Raw genomic sequence first — 25,628 nt, forward strand, 5'->3', positions numbered from 1 at the left:
GCTAGTTTCGGTACCAGGGCTGTTAACTCACTGCTAGCTAGTAGCTACCTTAAACACGGTTAGAATGGCGAGCTAAACGCTTCCATCACTGTCCAGCAAAGGTTTAAAAAGCAGCCTTTCTTCTGCTGCTGAAAAGATGCTTGAGGAGACTCTGAAACCAATTTAAAGACCAGTCTTATTTTTTCTTTTGTATATTTACTATTGCTGTATTCCTGCTATTGCTTTAATAAAGGAAAAGAAGGAATAATTGATAGAATACTCGATTACTTGATTAATGGATAGATGCAGCCCTACTCGACTGCCTGTGTGACCCCATGTCGGGCACATCAGCTGGCAGTGTGGGTGTCCCAGGCCCCGGCAATGGGACGCACGGACAGAAAACATTTAATGCGACTTTAAACTGTTTACAGTTAATTTATTATTCAAATTTGTCTTAGCAATTAAAAAGATCTGTTCTTAAATGTCATCAAACGTCACTTTGTCCTTCGTTCTTTAATAAAGTGTCTCGTAAAAAAACCCAAACGATTACAAGATTGTCAGCATAGGCACGATAAAGAAGACCTAGTTAAAGGTAAGAGATAAATCAGACCGCACTGCACCCAAATGATACCTAACTCTAGTCACATACACGCAGCGTGGTACAGCCAACGTCTGTGCAGCTGCTTTTTGCTGTTTGTGTGAATTAAACACACAAAAATTCGTTTTGCTGTCACTCTCCATGTTTTTGCCTCCTTAGGTAGTTCTAGTTTCCATTTGCCAGTGCTTGCACATGTTTGTGTATGTTTATGCATATTACTTTCTGGATGGATATAGTGTGTGTGTCTGTCCCAGTGTGCATTCTCTCTCTCCATCTCTCTTGCCGTCTGTGCCTCTAATCCCTGAGTGTGTCACTAATGGCAGGTCCAGGTGTTCTGCTCTGCTCTGCTCCTCCCCTGGGGACTCCTCTTCAGAGTGTGCATGCTTGTGTGTGTGTGTGTGTGTGTGTGTGTGTGTGCGCATGTATTCCTCTCATGGGGGGTTTAGGAGCTGTGAGAAGGGGGCTGTCCAGGATCTCGTCCTCCAGAAGGGAAGGGAGGGAAGGGGAGCGGTGGGCAGGAGGTACCCGCCTCTCGCAGCTTGCTCTTGGGCTTCCCCTGGGCACAGGACCCCCCTCTACCATTCTCCCCCGAGACTTCAAGAGCCTCATTGCCTCTCTGTCTCTCTCCCTTCGCTTTCGCTCCTACTTTCTCTCAGTCAACCCATCGCTTGGCAGCTTATAAACCCGTATTGCTTCAGTTGTTTTGCTCTAGATGGGCTTTGCAAGATGGTTAAAAAACAGTTTGTGTGTGTATTTGTAGTCTGTATACAAGAAATGGGTTTGTTTGTTTACCTGTGTATATGTGTGTAACAGTGTGTTTGTGTTTTGAACAGTGAGCTCCAGCTGCCTACATCACTTATTTATAGGTCCCACGTACGCCTAGGTGAACGTAGGAGGACTTGTTTGTGTGTGAGTAATACTGTTGATACATCCCTAGATCAATCACATCCATTTTTATTGGATGCCGGTAGTTTAAAATGATGAATGCGCACATGAACCTATATGAGGATCCCACTAATTATCCATCATTATTCACAAGGTAGCACTAATAATGCTTTTAAAGTATAACTCAGCTGTTGTTATTCATAACGCTGTGTATTATTGCAGTTCTGTGGGTATTTTCTGTAAGCATCCAAGGGCCTCCTTATGTGCATGAGAGTGTGCGTTTGAGTCTGCATGAAGGTATGAGAAGTCAATCAAGTGTGTGTGTGTGTGTGTGTGTGTGTGTGTGTGTGTGACTCAGGTGAATGTGTTTCTAGGTTAGTGAGCGGTCTGTCAGTCCACCGAACCTCATTCTTATAAATAGATGATATAGCCGGCGGCGTGCGCACAATGGGACCGCATCGCTGTGTGTGTGTGTCCGTGTGTGTTTGTGTGCGTCTTCATGCAAGCGTGTGTGCATATGCGGTGTACTGTATGTGTGCGTTGGCATGGTGTTGTTGTTTATCTAACACTCTGCCTGACAGCTGGTTCTCCTTTCTGAGTGAACAAACAGCCGACAAGACGGACGGAGCACGGGGTGGAGGAGGGAGAGGGGGGAATAGAACCGCTAACCCTCACCGCCAAGTGCCTTGCTCTACGTTTTTAAACTAGAGGTGAAGAAGAGACGGTGTAAATAGAATCAGAGGAAATCGGGGCACGGTGAGATAAAAGGCTTGTTGAGGAAGAGTTTGAAAAGAGAGAGGATGAGAGAAAGAGGGGAATGTGGAAAGAGGAAGCAGATGCCAGCCCTCCTCTGCCACATGGTGTATGTTTGTATGTGAGGGAGACAGACTGTGTGTGTTGTTGCATGTGTCTGGTAATGTCTTCTGGCCCTTCCTGTGTCTGTGGAAGCATGTTGTAGAGAACTTCTTTGGTAAGGGTTAGGGATCCGCAACCGTCCCTGGTTCACGTTCACCCGGTGACCTTTATCCAGAGGTGGAAAAAATGCTCATTCAGCTTCTTTACTGTAGTGAAAAAGTACAGGCTCTGAGTATAAAATAATTTCCTCCCAAAATAAATACTAATACTTCACTTTACTACTACCAAACATATCATGCTCTAATATAACCAGAGATAATCGACTCATCACTGCCTGAACTTGAATTTGAAATCCCCAATAACACATAAAATAAAAGCACATAAAATGATTTTACTTTGATTTTTAAAGCTTGGTTAACAGCTTCGCAGTCCGGCCAACCAGCTGACGATGGAGGACAGCTGAAAGCCTCAGATAATGTAAAGAACGAGTTATTTTTGAGTCTGAATGAACTTTTGCACTGACCTTGTCTCTAAATGCTGAGCTGTCCTGTGTATGTTGTCTGCGTGTGCTATGCACTCTGGATGTTTGTATGCAGTATATTACTGAATGCTGTGTGGTGGGGACAAACTTGTCATCTGCCAGCTCACTGTCCACCCACCCCCATCCATAGCCCCCTGCCCCTAACCTTCTGCCCTCCAACACACTCGCGCACACACACAAACACACACTGCCCATATGGAGCAGTTGGCGCCCAAAAGCGTCCAAAGCAGCCGGACCCATTCCCAGGGCAGAAGGTGAGGGTCCCCACAGCCTGCTTTGTGTGTGTGTGTGTGTGTGTGCGTGTGTGTGCGTGTGTGTGAATGCGTGTGTGTGTGTGTGTGTGTGTGTCCATTCATCGTGTCCTCGAGGGCTCAAGCCCCGGACAGACTGCCGTATCGTCCTTTCTGTGTGTGTCCCGACAGACTGCGTCCCATGTGAACTCCAAGGACAGCAGCAGAGGACTGTGGGTCCTCCGAGCACAGGCCAGGGTTGCAGCCGTGTGCATATGTGTTAACTGCTGCACCCATATTGTGGATGCATTTAGCAGACACTGTGTGTGTGTGTGTGTGTGTGTGTGTGTGTGTGTGTGTGTGTGTGTGTGTGTGTGTGTGTGTGTGTGTGTGTGTGTGTGTGTGTGTGTGTGTGTGTGTGTGTGTGTGTGTGTACCATTTTGTTTCCATCTCATGAGTCCAAAATGTCCCTACAGGAACAGAAAACATTTAAAACCGGACACTTGTGAGGACTTCTGTGGAACTGAGTAAAAGAACCGTGCCACTGTACTCTCTGTAAGAGAATGAATTCTCAACAGGTAGCTTCAGCCCAACAATCTGATTGGTCAAATAAACCATCCTGCTGTGCAATTCTCATAATGCATGGCAACCAGTAAGCTGTGCTTAGCTTATCGGTTGCCATGCCAACTCATATGGTAATCATAGAGCTAGGTAGGGAACTTTCTTGTATTCTCTTATCAAGCTATGTGTAGTATTCTGAAATCCCTGTGTCCCGCTTGTCAAGCCAAGGAGGGGCTCATTATTTGGATTATGGTCACTAATACTGTTTGGATACTTCATACCTCATACATTACACCAAAAGGAAATAATAATAATAAGCAGCCTTTGAAATTGTCTCCGTAAACAGGATGGCCCTTACTGAGTTGTGCAGCCCCTCCTCTTAACAAGATAAAAACACAAATCATCATACAATTTATTTTAGAGATACAACTTTAGATCCAGGCCGTTGCCCATCTAAATGACTTGCAGCATGAATCCAAAAGCATGCAGCCACTATTATTTTTAACCTGCAGGATGTCCTTAAAAAAAAAATAAAGATGGAGCTGGAGGAGCTGTGGCGAATAAGTGTGTGGTATGCCTGTTTTCCATCAAACTTAACTCAGCATTGGATAGTGAATTCTACCCTAATTGTGTTTGTGTGCTCATGTGTGTTTCCGTATGTGAGAGAGAAAAAATAAGAGCGAGTGTGTGCGCCGGGCTGCCCAGAGTGAGCCAAGGGTGGAAGTTGTTTTTCTGCCCCCTACGGTTAGTCTGGGGCTTTTTGTGTGTGTGTGTGTGTGTGTGTGTGTGTGTGTGTGCACGCCCGGGGCAGCCTGGGGCCATCGGAGGGGGCCTGGGGAGCCGTGGAAGGAGGGATGAAGCGAGAGAGGGAAGGAGGGATAGGAGGTCAGCGGGGGTCTCGCTGGGAAAGGTGCAGGTCTGGGCCGATGGCCAAACAGAAAGGTGGAAAGGAGAGTTAGATGGCCGGGTGGGGGAGGGGGGAGGGAGCAGGAAGGGGAGGCGGGGAGAGGAAGACGGGCTGATAGGAGGATTAAAATTTGAGCAGGTAGACAGCTAAACCCAAGGTGAACGCATTCATTTAACCCGGGACAATGTCGGGTTTCCTTGACTGAATGACACATGTTTGCATTGAGCTGCTGATATATAGGAACAGACAGCATTTTGGGTAAACTTTAAAACATCCCCTTGCATAATCTGAATTAAAATTAGGATGAAAAAGCTTTGATTATTCCTTTGATATGAGAATATTTAAACATTCAACCTAAGCACTTTTCTTGGCGTGTATGTCATCTTAAGGAATCTTTCTTTGATTCTGCCATGTTTTACTTCCCGGATCGCGCTGTGCGTTCTTCATGTACAATGTTAATTCTGGATGTTCTGAATGTAACTGTAGGTAGTAGGCACTTTCAGCACGTGTAGTCGCAGCGCTGGGAGCTGAAACCTTTTTGCTGCTACCAGCTGAGCTCCTTTGATTCAAACATCAAAGCAATACAAGACAGAGAAAGCACGACATACATGGATTATATTTCCATTCCAGGCGTTTAGCAGACGCTGTTATCCTGAGCGGACTAATTGAACTAATGTTCTTGAGTGCTGGTTCCATGTCGGCCCGTTGAGTCGTTCAGTTTGTCGTTTTGTAACCTCGCGGCTAAAGCCAGCTGAAATGTGGAAATACTGTGTAATATTTCAAATTTGGCTACTGGTATTGGTTGATTTGAGTTATTGATCTTCACATCTGAAGATCACAATAGTCTCTAAAGTTTCTTTTAATAAGATTTCCATCTTATAAACTGTGCTGCTTTGATGTATTTTCCCTCTGTGTGACAGTCATGACAAAGTTACTGAGTTTAGAATACTGTGGGGGGGAAGTAGACGGGGGAGGCAGGAACATAAAGAGAGATTGATCAGCGTGTGTGTCTCTTCATTAGAGTGTTTCACCAAGGCTGTGTCCTCCACACGTTGCCACACTGTCTGGCCTATTAGAGAGACACACTTGTTTTTTTTTTGTGTGTGTGTGTGTGTGTGTGTGTGTGTGTGTGTGTGTGTGTGTGTGTGTGTGTGTGTGTGTGTGTGTGTGTGTGTGCGCGTTGTTTGCGTGTGTGTTTGTGTACGTCTGTTGTTTCAGGTAGACTCAGGCGGTCCGTTTGGTTCTTTTCTGGCCTTTTCCATGTCTTATCACAGACCCCTGGGTTCTCCTCTCCTTTCCTCCTCTTTTTTCTCGTCTCCCCTTTCATACCGCCATCTCTTCCCTCTCCTCTGGAGTTCAGAGTCTGTCCATCTGGAACGTCTCCCCCCGCCTCTCTCCCTCGGTCCCGTCCAGGCCGAGACACAGGGGTGAAGGCCAACACCAGTAGGGGAGAGACTGTCGGAGAGATGGAGGGACGGAGGGAGAGATGTCAGAGCTATAATGAGTAACAACATGAAAGCTGACGGAAGGAGGGAGCGCGGGAGGGAGGTAGTGGAAGAGAGATGAAGACAGAAGAGGAGAGGGACTGCTGGGGACAGAGGGAGGGATGAAGGATAGAGGGAATGGATGGGAAAGGAGAGGACTGCAGAGTGAGAGATAAAGCGGGAGCGGAGCTGTTGGGGCCCTGTGGTCCTCCACTCCGCTCCTCTCGTTCGTTTTCGTTCGCCAGAGAAGAACAGAAAGGAGGAGGAGGAGGAGGAGGAGGAGGAGGAGATGGGGGTAGAACAGCGTGTGTCGGCGTCCGCGTGCTCCTGCCTGTTTTCCCTTTTTTCCCAACTACTTTTTCTCCCTCTTTTTTCTCTCCAACCCCCCCTCCCTCAACCATCCATCCTCCTCATCTTCTCTCGAGGATTCTTCTCTAATTTAACTTTTCATTGAAATTTTCTTCGCTCCCCCCTCCCCGTCCTCCAGTTTCTCCCAGTTTGCCATTCGGCCTTGTCTTGCCAGGTCCCCTTGCGGCCGACTGACAAAGGCGCCGTTAAAAAGCCGTGTGATCCTCCATTTTAGCGCCAGCCACGCTAGTCAGAGGATTAGGGCTCTTTAATGACGCTAATCTCTCCTCCCCTTCTTTCTCAGCACCCCTCCATCCCCCCTCAAAAAGTGATTTCTCCCTCTGACTCAATCTCTCTCTTGTTCAATCTCTCCTTTACTCTCTGTCTCTCTTCCTCCCACTTTCCCACCTCACAAACTTTACCATCGCACTGACTCATACTGGGGTGTGTATAATGGTCCACATGTGTCCAGACCAGCACTGTGAAAAAACACTTTGACTGTTTTTTCGTTGGTTCATTTACAGTCTTTTCTTCTCTACTTGGCTTTTCTTTGAGATTTGATTTTTTTTTGTTCTTTTTGCTAAGCAACTACTGACCATTTTGTGCCTGGTGTTGACTGCATGCTCTCTCTCTTCTCTCTCTTCTCTCTCTCTCTCTCTCTCTCTCTCTCTCATCATTGTTAAGTGAATCCTGTTTGACACAGACATGAGAGAGAGACAAAAGGTGAGAGTGTACGATGCTTGTGTTTGAGACAGTGCCACTAATCTCTCTCAGGCTACACTAAAAGACTTGTACCCTGTTGAGTGGGCAGCAGGGGGTGTCTGGATTGACGTTTTATAGACACATTTTATCTGAACACCAGCCTTGCTCCATGTAGCTAGAACACTGTATTGTTACAGTTTGACATTTTTCACGGCATTTTTCACAAGAGACATTTTTGACATGTCACAGTAGGGAAAGAACAGGTGTAAATGATAAAATAATGTCAGCTGAATCCCATTTTGCTGCATCAGTTTGAGGGTCCTGCTAGGGCTGTTTTTTGGTAAAAACATCATATTGTGAATATTCAGTATTATTTTTGCATCACAAATTTCATTTTCACTGAAAAAAACTATTAATATCATGATGCTGTGACATTTGTTGGGGTTCTGTACTGTAAACAAAAATGTTTTCTTAAATCTGGAAAACAAGACTTGTAGTTCAGGGCACCTCCTCCAAAACTGCAGCTTCTGCGATTTTGATAATATTTTGTTTCTAATTGTTTTTATTTTGACAAAAATGAGTATAAGACAACAAGTCCAATACAATGACAAACACAAATTCATACATTTCCAACAGTCCAACAAGGTGCACTTCCATTCATCAAATATACATTCCCCTATTCAGGCCACTAGCTGTTTAACCCTTTTAGTGCAGAGGACCATGTCTGGAAAGTATTTTCTCTTGCTCCATGTATGTATGTATTTCGCTATAGACCGGTCCGTATGTGTAAGGCTCAGAAAAGATATCAGCCGTTGCATGCAGGTGAGTAAATAGGGAGGTTTCCATCTTAAAGCCAACAGTTATTTTGCAGCTGTAAGACCTGCAAATAGAATATGGGATTTTAAGTCTGGGAAGTCTATTGAATAAGTATCATTCAAGATCACCAAACTGGGACAACAAGGCATATGTACACTCAATAAATCTGATAGGGTAGAATGATTTTGATTATATTTCTATTAATTGTGCAGCCCTGGGTGTTGTTTGTGCTGTGCTGTAAAAAGAGCCAGAAGATTATTTATTGTTGACTGAAGTTGAATCCTGAATGCAATCAGTTCAAGAACCAGAACTGATTTGATGGATAAGGGGTACTCCTGGTCCACACTTCCCAGTAGTTCCAGTTTGGAGACATGATTGCAGTTTGTGAACCATTCATTTTACCTCCACTTACTGTCTTACCGTCACATTTTAGCTCATAACTAATCCTGTGCATGAACGTGACTGAGTAGCCGGCTTGTTTTTTAAACATGATAGTACAGGAAATACCAAAGTTACATTTCTGGCATAGTTTTAAGTACTTCACTTAGAATTGTTGTAGTATATTGATTGTTTTTAAATTAATTAATTAACGTACTGCCAGTAGTACACGTACCATAGCTTGAGAACCAGTGGACTGCAATGCACTTAATGCACAGCAATGTGGATCATTGAAGAACAACAGTATTTTATACAGTTGGCATGCTTACAGTAATCTGAGTAATCTGAGTCAAAGAGTATCCCCCTATTTTTCTGTTTTCCTCCCCAGTTTTTTGTTTCTTCCTCTCAAGTCTTCCTATCTCATTGTGTCTCGGTTTTCATTTTTTTCTGATTTGTTTCTCCTGTGCTCTCATTTCAGTCTCTGTGTGCTCAAGGATGACACATTGTTTGCTTTTCTCCTTCCACCCCGTCAATACTTCCATGCACTTCTTCATCCTTCCCTCTGTCCCTCCTTCTAGATCTCAATTTTTCTGTCCCCCCCGTCCCATCTGTCCCTCTCACTCACTCTCATTCACTCTCATTCACTCTCTTCCTCTCTCACTCGCTCTCCCTTCCCTTTGCCTTGCTGCTAGGCTTCATGTTGATATCTCTATTCCTTATATTTTCTTAAGCCTTTTTTATTTTCTTTCTTGCTTCCAGTCAAATTTATAAGTCATGCTTTTACAATTTTTTTTAACCCAGACCCCCCTGCAGAGTTCTATTTGCTCATCGCAGTGCCTACATTTTCTCTGCGATCGATTCATCACAAGAATCTGTTTTCCACCCCCTCTCTGCAAGGCGCAATACTCAGTAGACTAGACACACACACACACACACACACACACACACACACACACACACACACACACACACACACACACACACACACAAAGACACACAAGATTGCGGCTGGAGTAGGTAAAACAGTGTGTGCTTTGGAGAGTTTTCTAAAAGTATCAGGAGAAACATCTCTTCTGCACATGTGTCTGTGCTCATATGTTTGAGTGTTTGCTTTGCAGGAATATTGGCCTTATGATGAATATTGGCTCGAATCACTTCAGACTTTCTCTACTCTCTCCGTCCTATCACTCTAGTTTCCTTATTTTCTCTCTTTGATTTGTTGCTGGCCTAGTTGATACAGCAATCAGATAAAAGCAAAGAAAACAGCCTCCCCTCTCCCTCTCTCTCTCTTCATCTGCTCTCTCCTTTACATTTCTCAGGCAAATGCTAAATAGCCGTGCTGTGCTGCTTCACAGAGCGCACAAAGAAGAACAGAACAATATCAAGCATTATTCTGCCCCCTCTTTTGTCACCACGTATCCATTCTGAAGTGTCTATTAAAGGAGTCGTGGCCTTTTTGTCGCCTCTGTGCCAGACTACACAAGAGGGGGGGAGAAAAAAGAGGGAGAGGGGGAAAAAAAGGAAAAAGAGCAATGCATAATCTCCAATGTATGACAGATAAAGGGAGTGAATATCGCCATCTTTCCGCTCTGCTCTCCACATCTCCTAATCGCTTTTCCGACGTTTCAATCTGCCAAGGCCCTAATGAAAATATGATGAGGCGGATCTATGGTCCTCAGGGACGGATGGAGGGATGGGAGGGGAGGGGAGGTGAGGGGAGGGATGGAACGAGGGATGGCTGCAGAGGGAGGATGAAGGGAGAGAAAATACACTCTGTCCTTATTTCTGGGCTCCGTCGGGGATACATAGTTCTTGGAGCTTTCTATTTAGATGTTGCTGCTGCCGGAGTGTGTCTCTCTCTTCTTTTTCATTCTCTCTCTTTATCTCTGCCATCCTCATTTTCCTTCTGTATATGTGTGTGTGTCACCAGGATAAATGTGTTTATTTTTTTGTTTATATCCTCTTTTTCTCATTTGAACTCCCACAGGCTGACTCCCGCCTTCTGCCTTCCAAGAAAGATGTAACTTCTTCTTAATCATTCTAATGCTCCCTGTTTTACCCCCACTTTTTTTTTCTGTCTGTGCTCGCCTGTCTCTTTTTTTGTAAATCCTGCAGCTGTGTAAAAAAAGTGTATTTGTGTTTCCTTGCGGTACATGATTCAAAGGCTTTAAAAAGAAAATCCCTTTGTCTGTATCCCTCTCTGTCAGATGGCGATGATGACCCAGCAGGGCTGTCCTGGGTGCCTTCCTCGCCCTCCAGTAAAGATGTGGCATCGCCCTCACAGATGCCCGATGGCTGCTGTGACCTTGGCATGGCCACCGGCGGCGAGGAGGAAGGAGGCGCTGGTCTGCCGTACCCCTGCCAGTTCTGTGACAAGTCCTTCAGGTATTAAAACTCACACTTTTGGTTCTCCTGGAATGCTACAGGTGACATCTCGGTGCCCTGCCACACACACAACACAGCAACAGACAATAAGACTAATGTCACATTTGGTGGTTTAGTTGCATCCTCATATCATGAATATCAATGTGTACATGAGTAAACAGTATCCTCAATATTACCATGGTAACATGGACCACTAAGGCAAACAGCAAGAGGAATGAGGTGAATACATTTCTCGCTAACCTCTCCAGGGACTAACTCAAGACCCACTTTAAGAACAGCTGTCACATACACCATGAAGTCATCATCATAATCCTCTTTATCATTTCTTTTACCTAGCTGTCCTCTCTGGTTCCTCCCTTATTGCTGAGTAGATGTATGCAGTCATATTAAAAATAGTTTAGATTTTAGATTTTAGTTTAAAGGTACCCAAGCAGTAAAAACCAGCAGTCACTATAATGTTAAATGATTTTACTACAAATGTATTTACTGTTTAAATGTATTTTTAGTATGGCTGTTTTATTTTGTTACGCTCTTAAAAATGCCATTTAAATTACTGTAACTGAGCCTTTAAGAATGGCTTTTCATCGTCCGTCTCCTCCTGATCCTCCTCAGCCGTCTGAGCTACCTGAAGCGCCATGAGCAGATCCACAGCGACAAGCTGCCTTTCAAGTGTACCTTCTGCAGCCGCCTGTTTAAACACAAGAGGAGCAGAGACCGCCACGTCAAACTCCACACAGGTAGATAATACAATACATCCTGGATTTATGTCTCCCAGGCCTGCTAAGTATGCATTGGCATATTAGGACCTAATGGGTAGCAGATCCACAGTGATTTTATAAACCTGCAATGTTTCGTTATTCAAGAAGTAAATGAGGGAAAACACCAGAATCAGACTTGAGTTAGGAGATTTACCCTCAACAGTGGCGACACGTGTTCTGGCTGTCAGTGTTTTGAGGTTTCTTTATGAAGAAATGATCTCTCATAAATCTATTAATTGATACAGGAGATAAGAAGTATAGTTGTCAGGAGTGTGAAGCTGCATTCTCCCGCTCTGATCACCTGAAGATCCATCTGAAAACACACAGGTAACTGCTTCTGAGCCTATTGTCGTGAAATCTGTACTCGATGTTAATTGACATGTTCATCCGGTGTTTCATTTATCTCATCTAATTTCGATCTTTAAAAACGATTGATTAACCTGAGTCTGATTCATTGTTTTATTCACACCTCCAGCTCCAGCAAACCGTTTAAGTGCAGTGTGTGTAAGCGTGGCTTCTCCTCCACCTCTTCACTGCAGAGCCACATGCAGGTAAACATGCGTTTTCATTTTAAAAGAAGGAGGTCCTAGCTTATTGTCATCATATAAAACCTTTTGACAGGTTGTTTTACAACACATACTTCTTTAAATCCTGACCACTTTCTGACTGGCAGGCTCACCGCAAGAACCGAGAGCACCTTGCACTGAGGAGTGAGAGGGATGGGGGAAAGAAGGGAGTTGGAGGAGACGGTGACCTGGAGCAGGACCTGTATATGTGTGATTACTGCGAGGAGACGTTCAGCCACACGGACGAGCTAGAGAAACATGTCCTGACCAGACACCCGCAGCTGTCTGACCGAGCCGACTTGCAATGCATCCACTGTCCTGAGATCTTTCTAGACGAGGCCTCTCTCCTCACGCATATTGAAACTCAGCATGCCAACCGCAAGCACAAGTACTGCAGAGCTTAACATTTGCAAACCACTGATTTTCATTAATGTGGAATGCTGGAATGGAACTTGCATTTTACTGGTCTTTTTCTCTTTTCTCCCCAGATGTCCTGTGTGCTCAGAACAGTTCCCATCAGTGGAGGATGTCTACTGCCACCTAGACAGCCATCGCCAGCCTGACTCCTCCAATCACAGCGCCGCCAGTCCTGACCCTGCACTGGGCAGTGTGGCCTCAATGAGCTCGGCTACTCCCGACTCTAGCGCCAGCCTGGAGAGAGGCTCCACGCCGGACTCTACTCTAAAGCCCAGTCAGGTCATCGAACGAGGCCGCAGAAGAGGCACAGACACTGTGGAAGAGATTGCGATCAGCCTCGGTCATCAAGGCGGAGGTATGGAGTAGTCGCTTATCTAGAGAGTATGAGTCCAGTAACATCACTTGATCTGATAGCCAACACTTGGTTTGAAAGCCTAATGTCACAGTGTGTGTGTGTGTGTCTACCTCTACAGTTGGTGGAGGGAACTGGGGCAAATTGACGTACTCTTGCCCTTACTGCTCGAAGAGAGACTTTCACAGCCTGGCGGTGTTGGAGATCCACTTAAAGACCATCCATGCGGATAAGCCGCAGCAGAACCATACATGTCATCTCTGCCTGGACACTCTGCCAACGCTCTACAACCTCAACGAACATGTGCGCAAAGCTCACCGTGGCAGTGGAGGAACCCTAGGCGCAGCAGCAGCTTTTCCCCTGCTGCAGTTCACTAATGTTACAGCCTTCCACTGTAACTACTGCCCAGAAATGTTTGGAGACATCAACTCTCTGCAGGAACACATCAGAGTGTCACACTGCCTGCCTGGCGGGATTGTGGCGGGGTCCACCACATTAGGTGTGTTGTTGAAGAAAGCTACCCTTCCCAAGTCCCGCCCCTTTTTGCTCTGTGCTCCAATAACAGTTGAGCAAGCTTCGACCAGAACCTTGTCAACTTTTTCCCTTTCCGTACTTAGATATGCTGCTGTGTGCTAGGCTCATCTACATAGACATAGACTAGCGTAGCACATAGCACATCTAAGTGCAGGAAGGGGGTTGATTGAGGCTCCAAAAGGGGCGGGACTTTGGAAGGGTCGACTGAAAGTAACTTAAATATGTCAGAGTATAGGGTTTCTTATGTGTTTGTATTGTGTATCATCATAGTAAATTATTCTACTTCATTTCTCCATCCTAGAAGGGAACCATGCCTTCTTCTGCAACCAGTGCTCCATGGGATTCTTGACGGAGTCTTCGCTGACAGAACACATTCAGCAGACGCACTGCACCTCCGTCGGAGGGGGCTCGGCTGCGTCTGGAGGAGGGGTGGCCAAACTGGAGTCTCCTGTACTACAGGCTGCATCTCAGTCCTTCATGGAGGTGAGGATCAAGAATTAGTCAATGACAGCCTTTTAATGAGAGCTGATAAGATGTTGCTTGTCTGTCGTTAAATAAAGCATATTGCTTGATTCTGATTAAGATCCTTGACAATTGTACATATTATGTAGTTACTGCAGGTGACTGTTGGTCTGGTCTGGAGTTTAAACAAACAAAATGTTTTATTTCTTAGTTTTCAGGTGCTGGGCAACAAGTTATTTCCTGAGTACATTACTGACAAAATTGTGACCACAGATTATTTACATTATATGAGGGCTTTAAAAGGCACTTTGTAATGTTTTCAATCTCCTAATAATCAATTAATAATAAATGTATTATGTCTGAACTGAAAGTTATGGTGCTGACTTTAGTGTATGACCTATGCTTGTCTCTGTCTCTCTCTACATCTCTCCATCTGTCCCATCTCCAACAGCTAAATAACAGTATTTGCTGATGTATAATAATCTTAAAAAAAGTAAAGAGTTATTGTCCATGTACAGGTTTACTCCTGCCCTTACTGCACCAATTCTCCTATCTTCGGCTCACTCCTCAAGCTCACCAAGCACATAAAGGAGAACCACAAGAACATCCCGTTGGCTAACAACAAACGGCAGGCAAAGGTTGCCGACCTAAGCCCCGCCTCCTCCGATGTAGAGATCTCCTCCCCAAAACGCCACAGACTGGGAGGGGACTCCACCCCTTCCATGGGGAGCAATGGGGACTACCCGTGCAACCAATGTGACCTGCGATTCGCCAGCTTTGAGGGTTTTCAGACCCACCTAAAGTCACACCTGGAGATGCTGCTGAGGCGCCAGTCCTGCCCCCAGTGCAACAAGGAGGACTTTGAATCCCAGGAGGCATTGCTTCAACACCTGACGGTGCACTACACCACCACGTCCACCCAGTATGTGTGTGAGAGCTGCGATAAGCAGTTCTCCTCGGTAGATGACCTGCAGAAACACCTGCTGGACATGCACACGTTTGTCCTGTACCACTGCACTCTCTGCCAGGAGGTCTTTGACTCCAAGGTCTCCATACAGGTGAATGAGACAGCCTCGTTTGTTTGGGTGTTTTTTATTTTTACAAAGAATACATTAGTGAAACAACCATAGCATGAACCCTCTTGGATTGCTTCTTCCTTTTACCTTTCTTTTTCCATTCAGGTGCATTTGGCGGTGAAGCATAGCAATGAGAAGAAGCTGTTTCGCTGCACAGCCTGTGCCTGGGACTTCAGGAAGGAGACGGATCTTCAGCTCCATGTTAAGCATAACCACCTGGGCCAGAGGTCAGGCCTCCCAGGAGGGCTCGGAGCAGGTACAGCACAAGTTTCCTGGGTTTATGAGGGTTTCATTAGAGACCCAAAGTAGACCTAACTATCTCAAAGAAATGTATAATGATCATGGTGTTGATAGTAAAAAAGAAAAGAATATACTAAAGAAGAAAATGAAGATTGGAGTAGGAACAGTGCGTACTTTGGTCTCCCTATAGTACGTTTGCTAGAGCTTGAATCTTCACATCTCAACCTGTCTTCTGTCTCTCAGGACTTAAGCCCCGGAAGTGCATCTTCTGTGGAGAGACGTTTGGAACAGAGGTGGAGCTCCAGTGCCACATCACCACGCACAGCAAGAAGTTCACATGTCGCTTCTGCGGCAAAGCTTTCCACGCCATCTCACTGCTGGAGAGACACCTGAGGGAGAAGCACTGCGTGTTCGATGGCGGCAACATCACTGGCAACGGAGGGGGTACAGGGAGCAGCGGGAGTCAGAACGGGACGCCCAATGGGCTCGCGCAGTCCTCCAAGCGAGGAGGAGGAGGAAGTGGTGGCAACGGAGGTGCAGGAGTCGTCGAAAGAGCAACTGTGGCGGCTGCTGAACAGGCCGACCTGCAGAACATGTTGCTGAAGAGCGGGGGAGGAGCCGGCCAGGGAGGAGACACTGCCAACAGCCATGAGGCTAGCGGGGGTGAGGAGGAGCTGGACAACTCGGAACCCATGTATGCCTGTGATATCTGCGGAGCGGCCTACACCATGGAGTCGCTTCTGCAGAACCACCGGCTGCGTGACCACAACATCCGACCGGGAGAAGACGACGCCTGTAAGATTCATTTTAAATCATCAACTGCTTGTTTTGAAGGGTTTTTAAATCTTAATATATATTATATTTTATATACAGTAATTAGATATTTGAAGTCAGTGGCTTATCATAATGTAATTTCCTAAAGGAGACCTATAAAATGTAGCTGTAATTATAGTCAGAACAATATATTTTTTTGCTTTATCATGGATTGTGCCCAGAGACAAATTTCCCCTCAGGGACAATAAAGTTTATCTATGATGATGAAAGTACTTTTATATACCAGGTTCTCGAAAGAAGAAGGCAGATTTCATCAAGGGGAACCACAAGTGCAATGTGTGCTCCAGAACATTCTTCTCTGAGAGCGGGCTTCGTGAGCACGCTCAGACGCATCGTGGCCCTGCCAAACACTACATGTGTCCCATATGTGGCGAGCGTTTCCCCTCTCTGCTAACCCTCACTGAACACAAGGTACCGTTATATTTACTGCTTTCCAGCCTGTGTTTATATACAGACGGGTGGCGAATTAAAGGAAAATGAATGAACGAATGGAGAAATATGACAACTGCGGATGCTTTCATACAGGAAACAAGGAGTCATTGAATGGTTTGATGAGAATAAAACTGATGTGAATCAATTGAACACCTATGGGAGAATGGAGATCCAGACACCAGGAGATTTGTGTTGCTTTTTCCTTTAGATTGTCACCCATCTGTGTATATATGTGTCTACGTGTGTCTCTTTTGAGGTATCTGTGTCATTTGGAGGTTTATATGTAAGGAACAAACGCAGTCAGTGGGTGCCCTCACAGGTATAACAACACAGCAGTCTGTGCAGATGCATGTTTTACTTTTCTCTTGTGTTACTTTCTGTCTGTGTACCTGCCTTTTGATCCTCAAACTTCTTCATCTGCTTTGAATTTAGACTTAAGAAAATGTTAAATTGTCCTTGGAGAGGCAATTTGTGCTTCAACACACTGCAGGAATGTTTGCATATGTTTGCAATTACAGTCAGATATTCTAACATGAATATTTTTAGATGTTTATATTTATATATTAAAGACTGTGACAAAGATGTATCTGGTGCTTTTTTTTTTTTTTTAGACCTTTTTGATTCTTTTTTATTTTTTGCGATTTAATTAATTATAAAGTGTTCATGCACAACCATATTGATTATGATGAATAATTTTGTTAGACCGTCATTGACCTCGGTGTTGGTAGATGAACTGAACCTGCAAAGCTACAGTTAAAGTTTAACAACACTGAATGAACTGCATCTTGTTTTCAAATTCAGTTTATTTTGCAATAAATTCTAAGAACCAGTGAACAGTGAAAACAAGCTGCACATGCACTAGTTGCACTGTATTTTTCCCAGAGATTGTGTATATGCCTCTATCCTCTGATAAAAACCTGGTAGTATTGCTGTGTCATTATGCTCATGCTGTCTCTGTATATTCCCTCTCTGCAGGTGACCCACAGTAAGAGCCTGGACACAGGAACTTGTCGAATCTGTAAGATGCCCCTTCAGAGCGAGGAGGAGTTTATAGAGCATTGCCAGATGCACCCTGACCTCCGCAACTCCCTCACCGGCTTCCGCTGCGTCGTCTGCATGCAGACCGTCACCTCCACCCTGGAGCTGAAGATCCACGGCACCTTCCACATGCAGAAGCTTTCCACCGGTTCTGGACTTGGAGGAGCTGTAGCGGGAGGCGGGAATGGAGTAGGAGGAGGAGGAGGGAACGGCTCAGCCTCTTCATCCCCTAACGGGCAGCTGCAGCAGCATAAGCTGTATAAATGCGCCTTCTGCCTAAAGGAGTTCAAGAACAAAGGGGAGCTGGTGAAGCTGGATGTCAACGGCCTGCCTTATGGGCTCTGTGCTGGCTGCATGAACAGGTTGGTAGCGTCCTTTAAACCCTGTGGATAAGGGTGTGTGCTAATATAGACATACTTTAAACAGTAGCACATTGGTATACTACAGACATTTAAACATGAGTACTAGGATAACTTAAAGATCCCCTCCAGACATGTATTGTGACATTTATGCAAATTGTCTACCTAAGGAAAAAAGTAAAGGTATATGTTAGACACCAACTTTGGAACAATTTAGGGAAAAGCGTCTCTTGATATGTGACGTGAGTGCAGTGATCATTCTGCATCCACCAGAAGGTGAACACACATTTTCAAAAGGAAGCTCAACCTTTGTGTCTTAAACATACATTACAGCAACACAGATTGACATGAAAACACTTTTTTATTATTTTTGGTTTAGCAACAGTTTTGAAATCAACTAAAAAAAATCAACTGCTCAATCAAATCAGGGGCACGAATGGCCAGAGCCCCAACCAGGGAGGAGCTGCCACGCCCGGGGACACGCAGGGAGAGAAGGCCATGGCCGGGCTGAGGTGTCCAGAGTGCGGGGTGAAGTTTGAAAGCCTGGAGGACTTGGAGAGTCACGTCCAGACAGATCACCCCGAGGTCAGCCCTGAAACCAGTGCAGCAGGAAAGAAAGCAGAGGCCTCACCTGCACCTAAGGTGAGACAGAATAGGCCGTGATAAGATGGAGAGATAACTGCTTTTAATGAACTTGTTCTGGTTTCTAAAACTTCTCAAACTAAGTTGTCTGCATTGTTTTTTTTACTTATGTGAGGAAGTTTGGTCGAACATTATGCAATATAATTATGGCCAATGCTGTCTCTGAAATTCATGTTAATAAGAAACAGCATTTAACAGATGGAGACATTTTCAGGAGTGCAGAACTCAAAAATCCTGCTGAACTGAACGTTTGCATGAGTGTGTGTGTGTGTGTGTGTGTGTGTGTGTGTGTGTGTGTGTGTGTGTGTGTGTGTGTGTGTGTGTGTGTGTGTGTGTGTGTGTGTGTGTGTGTGTGTGTGTGTGTGAAGTGTTGGTGCGTGCTACTGCTTCTGTGTCTGTAGCATACGTGTGCTTGTGTGTATGTCGGTGTGTGTCAGCTGAGCCCCACTGGGTCCTGCGGCTGGGGCGTGCTGAGGCATTGTGGGAGCTGTTCGCTCTACTTGATATTGACAGTCAGGCTCCCCGGGACTTGCCGCGTGTCTGTGTGTGTGTGAGAGTGTGTACTTGCAAGTGAGCGTGTCTGTGTGTGTGTGAGTGTGTTAGAGGCAGTTCCCAGGGACCCTCTGTCTTACCTGCACCTTTGTTTCTGCTTAGTCTAACAGCACAAAGCAGACAAAGTAGGATTTCTGTGTGTGTGTGTGTGTGTGTGTGTGTGTGTGTGTGTGTGTGTGTGTGTGTGTGTGTGTGTGTGTGTGTGTGTGTGTGTGTGTGTGTGTGTGTGTGTAGTCAGTGTTGCAGGCTGAAGCAGCAGAGAGATAGTGGAAGTGGGGCCTTTGTGTATTTTGTATGTGTTTGTGCATGAGTGATCGCTGTGTGCTATGAATGGATAAGCAGAGCCTCTGCCTCTCTCTCTCTTTGTTTCTGTGTCTCTCACCCATGTTTCTCTGGTTCTTTCTGTGTCTCTTTCTTTCTCTCTTGTGCTCTTTTCTTCTCCACTCGTTCCTTCTGTTTCTGTTTCATTGCTTCTTCCCTTAATCTTTTTCCTGTTCACTCCTTCCCTTATTAATTCCTGTCTGTCTCTCTGTCTCTCTATCTCTCTGTCTCTCTGTCTCTCTCTCTCTGCAGAGGTCTTACGGTGTGTGTGTGTGTGTGTGTGTGTGTGTGTGTGTGTGTGTGTGTGTGTGTGCGTGTGTGTGTGTGTGTGTGTGTGTGTGTGTGTAACTGCATACCTCTTCTTCCTTTCACCAGGTCTCCAAAAACTTTGACTCTTGCTTGATTAGTGTGAGACTTTGTAGGGTTCACATGTCTTGCATGTTGAGGGATGACAGCAAAATGAGCATAGGTGCAAAAAAAAGAAAACTGCATTTTTTTCTTAAATTTTCTTATCTTTCACATTTTTCAGTATTTTACTTATCAGCTTTTTTTAATTGCGATCATTAGAAAATGCTCAAATACCACTTCCATTCTCGAGATTAATTGTTGAGGTTTATTTTCCTTCTATTTACTGGTAAATTGTTACTATCATTACAATATAATTAAATGGATTTTCAATAATCAATGAAAAGGACTCAAGAGCTTTTGCTTGTCTACAAAACTTAATTTTTCACAAAATATAAGGCTTCTTTCCCAATCAACCCTCTCTATAAGAGGAGGAATATATTACTTTATTTTAGATAATGAAGTATGAAGGTGATTTATGTATTTTATGAACTTGAAATGTCTTTGTGTGTAACTTTTATTAATGAAATAACAATGTTATAATAATGTTTTTCTGTTTTTCAGAAAAAGACCTACCAGTGTATTAAATGCCAAATGACCTTCGAGACAGAAAGGGAGATCCAGATTCATGTCGCCAATCACATGATCGGTGAGTGAGACGCAGCTCTTCCACTCTCTTTGTGTGTGAGTGAGTGTGTGACTGTGTTGATATTGCGTTTGGGTGACTGTGAATATCTCGCCTCCTCATTTTGTCTCTTGGTTTCACAGCACAACTATTGCAACTGTGTTCTTCCTGCACACATTTAAAATAAACTCTAGCAAACACAGCAGCTAGCCAAACACACACACACACACACACACACACACACACACACACACACACAGAGGTGTGAGACAGATGAAATGAAGAGCTCTTTTTGACTTGTGGGCTGTCTGTTGTGCAATTTACCACTTGGCTGCACCCCGGAGGGTTGGAAAACTTGACTTGGAAAACAGTCAAAATTACACATAAAGCTTCCATTGAGTGTAAAACAAGAGAACTCTTTCAGGAGCCACAGTGGACAAGTTACGTGTAATAATGAAACACCTGGCCATTCGTCACGTAATGCAGGTGCTTATAGCTTGGCCTGGATGAAGTCAAACACCACATGGCTTGTGTTGCTCTGATGCTGCTGCAGGTGTGCTGAGGTGCATAACACCATGTACACTTGTGTTATATTGTGGTTATCACCACTGTACTGGATTTAAAGGAGTGAGGTTGTAAGGGCACGCTTAAAGACACATTTTCTATAATAGGCACATTTATACAAAAGTATTAAATGTTAAAGTCAAAAGTTTCATTCAGTATTTTTATTTGAGCTCTCAGCCTACAGAAACGTGTTGTAATTACAGGTATATACATATATAATACCTAGGCATTGGATTGCCCACACAGGGAGAGAAAGCAGCAGAAAAACACAGAGGTAGTGAACATACACAGGTTTTATTTACTTCTTCTAGGGCGGTCACAGTGCCTTAAGGTCACTCACTATGCAATATTACTGCCATTTTTGTTGATTTTCCAATTACTCTGTAACCGGTACAGCCAGATTATGTTTCATCTCAGTACCTGCTTGTACTGATCACCTGCACTCTCCCTCCTCCTGCCTCCTGGGTCTGTGACACTGAGAGTCGCCAGTTAACAGGGTCACTCCTTAGACTGAAACACTGGTGAGTTGCAGGATGCAGGATTGGGATAATTAGCAGACCCGTTGGCGTTTTCTACTAAAAGACTGCTGGCGTTTCCAGCCGGGAGGGATACTGAGTGGCACTGCATGTAGCAGTAGCCTCGCAGCTCTGGGACGCTTTCCTGTCGCAAAAACAAATACTGAACATGACGTAGTGATGGTTGGCTTTCCACCGCCTGTGGCTGGCTTGTCACTACCGCAGTATTTTATTATTGCGGTTATCGTGACAGTCCTTTCTTCTTATTCTAATTCCTTTTTGCAAAACTTACCCAAGCAAACAGTTTCAATTTAAAGATACTTTTTTTGATGTTGAGTAGGACAACAAAAACATCATCAACTCTTGTTATATTGGCTTACTTCTGGAACTATGTAATGCATTATCAAAAACAAATGCATTACAATGTATTTTCTCATGTGTATTACTAAGACAGTACACCATGTACCTTTAGTCACCTTTATTTGTCTGGCCAGCTGTTTTTGCGTGAAATAAAATAAGCAAGAGAGAGCCAGAGGCACTGCAGCGAGGTAAGCTTCATCATTTCGGTCCCATTATCGCCGTGTTTGTGAGTGCACCTATTCTAAGTGGAGTGTGTGTGTTTAACTAAAAACTACCTCTGTAGTTTGGAGTCTGTGTTCTTTTATGAGCTTCCCCTGTGACAGTTTTTTCCGCCCGCTACTAATTTGCTGCCTTAGCATCTCTGTCGTCATGGAGATTAACGAGGTGGACCTGTGAGTTGTTCTGGGGAACAAACGCTCTGCACCCCCCACCATCAGCCCCTCGCCAGACCTGACAGGCAATCCCAGAGTCACTGATGTACTCTGAGGTGTGTGTGTGTGTGTGTGTGTGTGAAAGTAAGGTAGACTGCGTGTGTGTTGGTGTGTGTGTGTGTGTGTGTGTGTGTGTGTGTGTGTGTGTGTGTGTGTGTGTGTGTGTGTGTGTGTGTGTGTGTGCTGACATCACTCTGAGTCGTCTAGTAATGTCTGGAGACGTTAGAAGAGAGAGTTGAAACAGAAGTACAGCTGGAGCAACTTTTACTTTATTCCCCGGTTGACCACGCACACACTCTCTCACACACACACAGTCATACACTCTCTGTCTCTCACACACACAGTCAAAGATGCACAAACACAGGGACAAACTCTCCCACACATGAAAGAACACACACTAAGTATACTTTCTACCATCTTTTACCTGCTGTTTCTCTTTGTCCGTCTCCTTCGCTCTTCACTGAGTTACTCAAACAACTGACTCTCATTCTTTCTGCTTCAGTCCTCCTCTTCTCCTCATGCTCCTTTGACCTTCTCCTTTCCCCGAGTCAACCCGTCTTTGATCTCCTTCCACTTCTTCCCTCTCACCTCCGTTCCTCCACCGAGAATCCTGCCAGTCATTTTGCCCTTCCTCCCAATTTTATCCCCGCTTCTCCTCCTTGTCTGACAGATAACTCATCTCTGTCTCTCACTCTGTCTCTTCCTCCATTTTCCAGAACCCCCCCCCAACATACACATACACATGCACACACACACGCATCCCCACACAGTGGTGGCAGTTTTGGGTTAATTAACGTGCTAATTGTGTGAAAACCTAGCACAGATTAATTATGAAATTGAGGCAGATTATTTTTAAGAGCCTGCCCACTTTCTATTATTACATTTCCTACAACCCCTACCCACCCCCACCCCGAGAAGAAGGGAGCAAATACAAAAGAGAAAGATCCTATTTGTTATAAAAGCAATGGTGGTGTGAAAACTGAGATCAAAAAGAAGATTTCTCTGTTGTCTTTCATTTCCTCCCTTTCACTGTGGGTCTTTCATTTTTCTGGAGCTCTGTTCTCTCGTTGCCTTAACACGCGTCTTCTATTATCAGATCACAATTGCACAGTCATGAATGAAAGGTTTGATTGCTCCCATAACTAGGGCTGGGTACAGAATTTCGATACTTTTATGCCTCCGACCGAATTGCTTCGATACTGACGCCTTGTCAAATTTCAATACCAAAGCAGTAAATCTCATCAGCGGCAGTGCGCCAATAGGCATGCAGCAGGCTGTCTAACGTCTAACACTGTACCTTACTCAACAGTGTACTTCTCTGTTAAGCAGTGTTCAGTTCCACATTGATGAAGTCAAATGCCAGAAGTAAACTGCAATTAGATAGACTGATAGACAAAAGTTTAGTGTATTTGTTATAAGGCAAGGTCTTTCTCTCTCACCTTGCCGCTCTTAGTCTCTTCTCTCTGAATCTCAGCTCACTCCACCTCAGTGGATTGCACTGGTCTTATATTTGAAATGTGCTGCGGATTCTAAATGTTATAGGCACCTGTGGTCACATGCTGACTGATGCACACAAACCTGTTCCTGTGTATAGGCAAGAATCCGATGTTCCGATACGTATCGCGATGCAGGAGTTACAGTTCAATATATTGCAATACTGTAAGCATTGTATTCCCTGTAGCATCCAGCATCATAGCCCTCAGTTTACCTTTACAACACTGCTGTCTAGCAGTTGTTTTTGAGAATCGATACAATATCACAAAATGATTTCCTTACACCCCTATTAGACCGACACACACACCCGGATACCAGCAGGCACAATATGTGATGGTGTGAAAGTGTTAAAATGTCTGCTCTTTACTTCTTCCTCACATTCTTCCCTTCCTCTCATTTCCTTCTTTTACAACACCCCCCTATTATCATCTTTGGGAAGGTGTCCCTGCCTGTCTACCAGTCTCAGCTCTCACATTCAATAAGTCCTACCACTGGTAGGAGTGCTTGTGTCACTTTTAATTTTCTCACATGGATCAGTGAAACACCCTAAGGCATTAGACTAGCTCTCAGCCTGTCTGCGTGTCACTGGAAAATGTGCATGAAGAAGAAAATCTAAAATCACATTAAATGTTAAGAGGTCTGCCTCCCCTCCGGTCAGTGACCATGATGTGTCTCTGCTAGTCACACAAACCTCTTACCATAATGTCTACACAGTTTTTACTGGTTGAGGATTGACTTATTGAGGCCAGTGATGTGATTGTCACATTGCTCCGTGGGCAATACACGGAGCACCCCACGGTCCTGTTAATTACGCTGTCAGAAAGAGAAAGAGAGACAACATACACGCCGAATAGAGGAAGAGAGGGTCAAAGTGAGAAGTCTAGAGAGGAATCCTTCTAGTGCTGAGGAGGAATCATCACAAGTATGACTGCTCCACTTGTATTTGGGCTCAGGCCAACACCAGTTAGGTGAGACTTCTCAAAAGCAGTATTGTTGTTCCTTACTTCCTGCGGTATTCATTATTCTAACAGTTATGTTACTTTTTTATTTCACTCCTAAATTATATCTATACATTCAAGACTTGTGATATATTCACACACCATTTTCTAACCTGCAAGCAGCTTTATTTATTTATTTTCAGAAATATATCAAGTGTGTACAAGGGACAAAGGTTCTCTCTGGGTGTCTTTTCAGCAGAGCACTTTCAAGTTGAGAAAGGCTCAACCTTTATTATTTCTGGTCAATACTGCACAAAGCGAGAAAGAGAAGCTCTCAGCAGTGTCAGCTAGAATTGGTTGACAGTGTATATGTTAAATAATTGAACATGTTAAACAATATTTAACTCAAATATACTTTAAGTTATTTGTTTAAGAAAGCAGCCTTCTGAGTACCTTTGCATTGTCATATTGGTGCAAATTTGGTGCACAGTGCACATAGAAGAGGTCTCTTTTCATAATATAAGTAATCTTTGAATCTCGGTGTTGGTATCAACAATCCTGTTGGGCTCTGTCACACAATGCCGTGTTTAAGACTTAACATTTAAAGAGGAGACCCTAACATGCTACTGGTTCTCACTCCCAGCTCCTGCTTTACTGTGATAGTGTATAGTCACACCCTGGGCCTGTTCCCGCTAGCCTTGGCTCCAATACAGCATGCAAGTTAATTAAAACACCATGTGGTCAATGCCCTGCTCCAGAGGCAGAGACAGGGAGAGAGAAGAAAGGCAAGATTGGACGGAACGAGAAATCAAGCAAAAAGGGGCACAAGTAAAGGATGCTCTGAATCTATCTGTACTAGGTGTTGTCATTGTCGTGTCAGGCAGCGTGTATCTGTAGGAAGCATTGTGGTAATCTTAGGATTATGTGGTTTGGCTGAATCTGTGTAGCTAATGCTAGCTTGAGTTAATCTTCAGTTTAGATTTTTCTGGCTTGCAGCATCAGCCAGAGAACTTCATATCTTAGTATGATGGTCAAACTTGATGAAATAAGAGAAACTTGTAGCAGGGGCCCCACATGTACCCACAAATAACACCCGTAGACTGT

General features: G+C 44.5%; 1 protein-coding gene across 2 annotated transcripts in view; it reads left to right on the plus strand.

Annotated features, from left to right (window-relative positions):
- znf423 (zinc finger protein 423) overlaps positions 1-25,628 on the plus strand; it is a 163,696-nt gene that overhangs the window by 67,712 nt on the left and 70,356 nt on the right. For both annotated transcript variants that reach the window (XM_051381003.1, XM_051381004.1), the window contains exons 4-18: positions 10,492-10,669; positions 11,282-11,406; positions 11,673-11,754; positions 11,903-11,978; positions 12,101-12,381; positions 12,482-12,765; positions 12,884-13,261; positions 13,598-13,779; positions 14,277-14,816; positions 14,940-15,090; positions 15,318-15,869; positions 16,135-16,319; positions 17,316-17,740; positions 18,166-18,379; positions 20,162-20,246. In XM_051381003.1, coding sequence (XP_051236963.1) covers positions 10,492-10,669; positions 11,282-11,406; positions 11,673-11,754; positions 11,903-11,978; positions 12,101-12,381; positions 12,482-12,765; positions 12,884-13,261; positions 13,598-13,779; positions 14,277-14,816; positions 14,940-15,090; positions 15,318-15,869; positions 16,135-16,319; positions 17,316-17,740; positions 18,166-18,379; positions 20,162-20,246 — 3,738 coding nt within the window. The remainder of the gene's footprint in view (positions 1-10,491; positions 10,670-11,281; positions 11,407-11,672; positions 11,755-11,902; positions 11,979-12,100; positions 12,382-12,481; positions 12,766-12,883; positions 13,262-13,597; positions 13,780-14,276; positions 14,817-14,939; positions 15,091-15,317; positions 15,870-16,134; positions 16,320-17,315; positions 17,741-18,165; positions 18,380-20,161; positions 20,247-25,628) is intronic.

Source organism: Dicentrarchus labrax, unplaced genomic scaffold, assembly GCF_905237075.1.
Source record: "Dicentrarchus labrax unplaced genomic scaffold, dlabrax2021, whole genome shotgun sequence".
Classification (NCBI taxonomy): Eukaryota; Metazoa; Chordata; class Actinopteri; family Moronidae; genus Dicentrarchus; species Dicentrarchus labrax.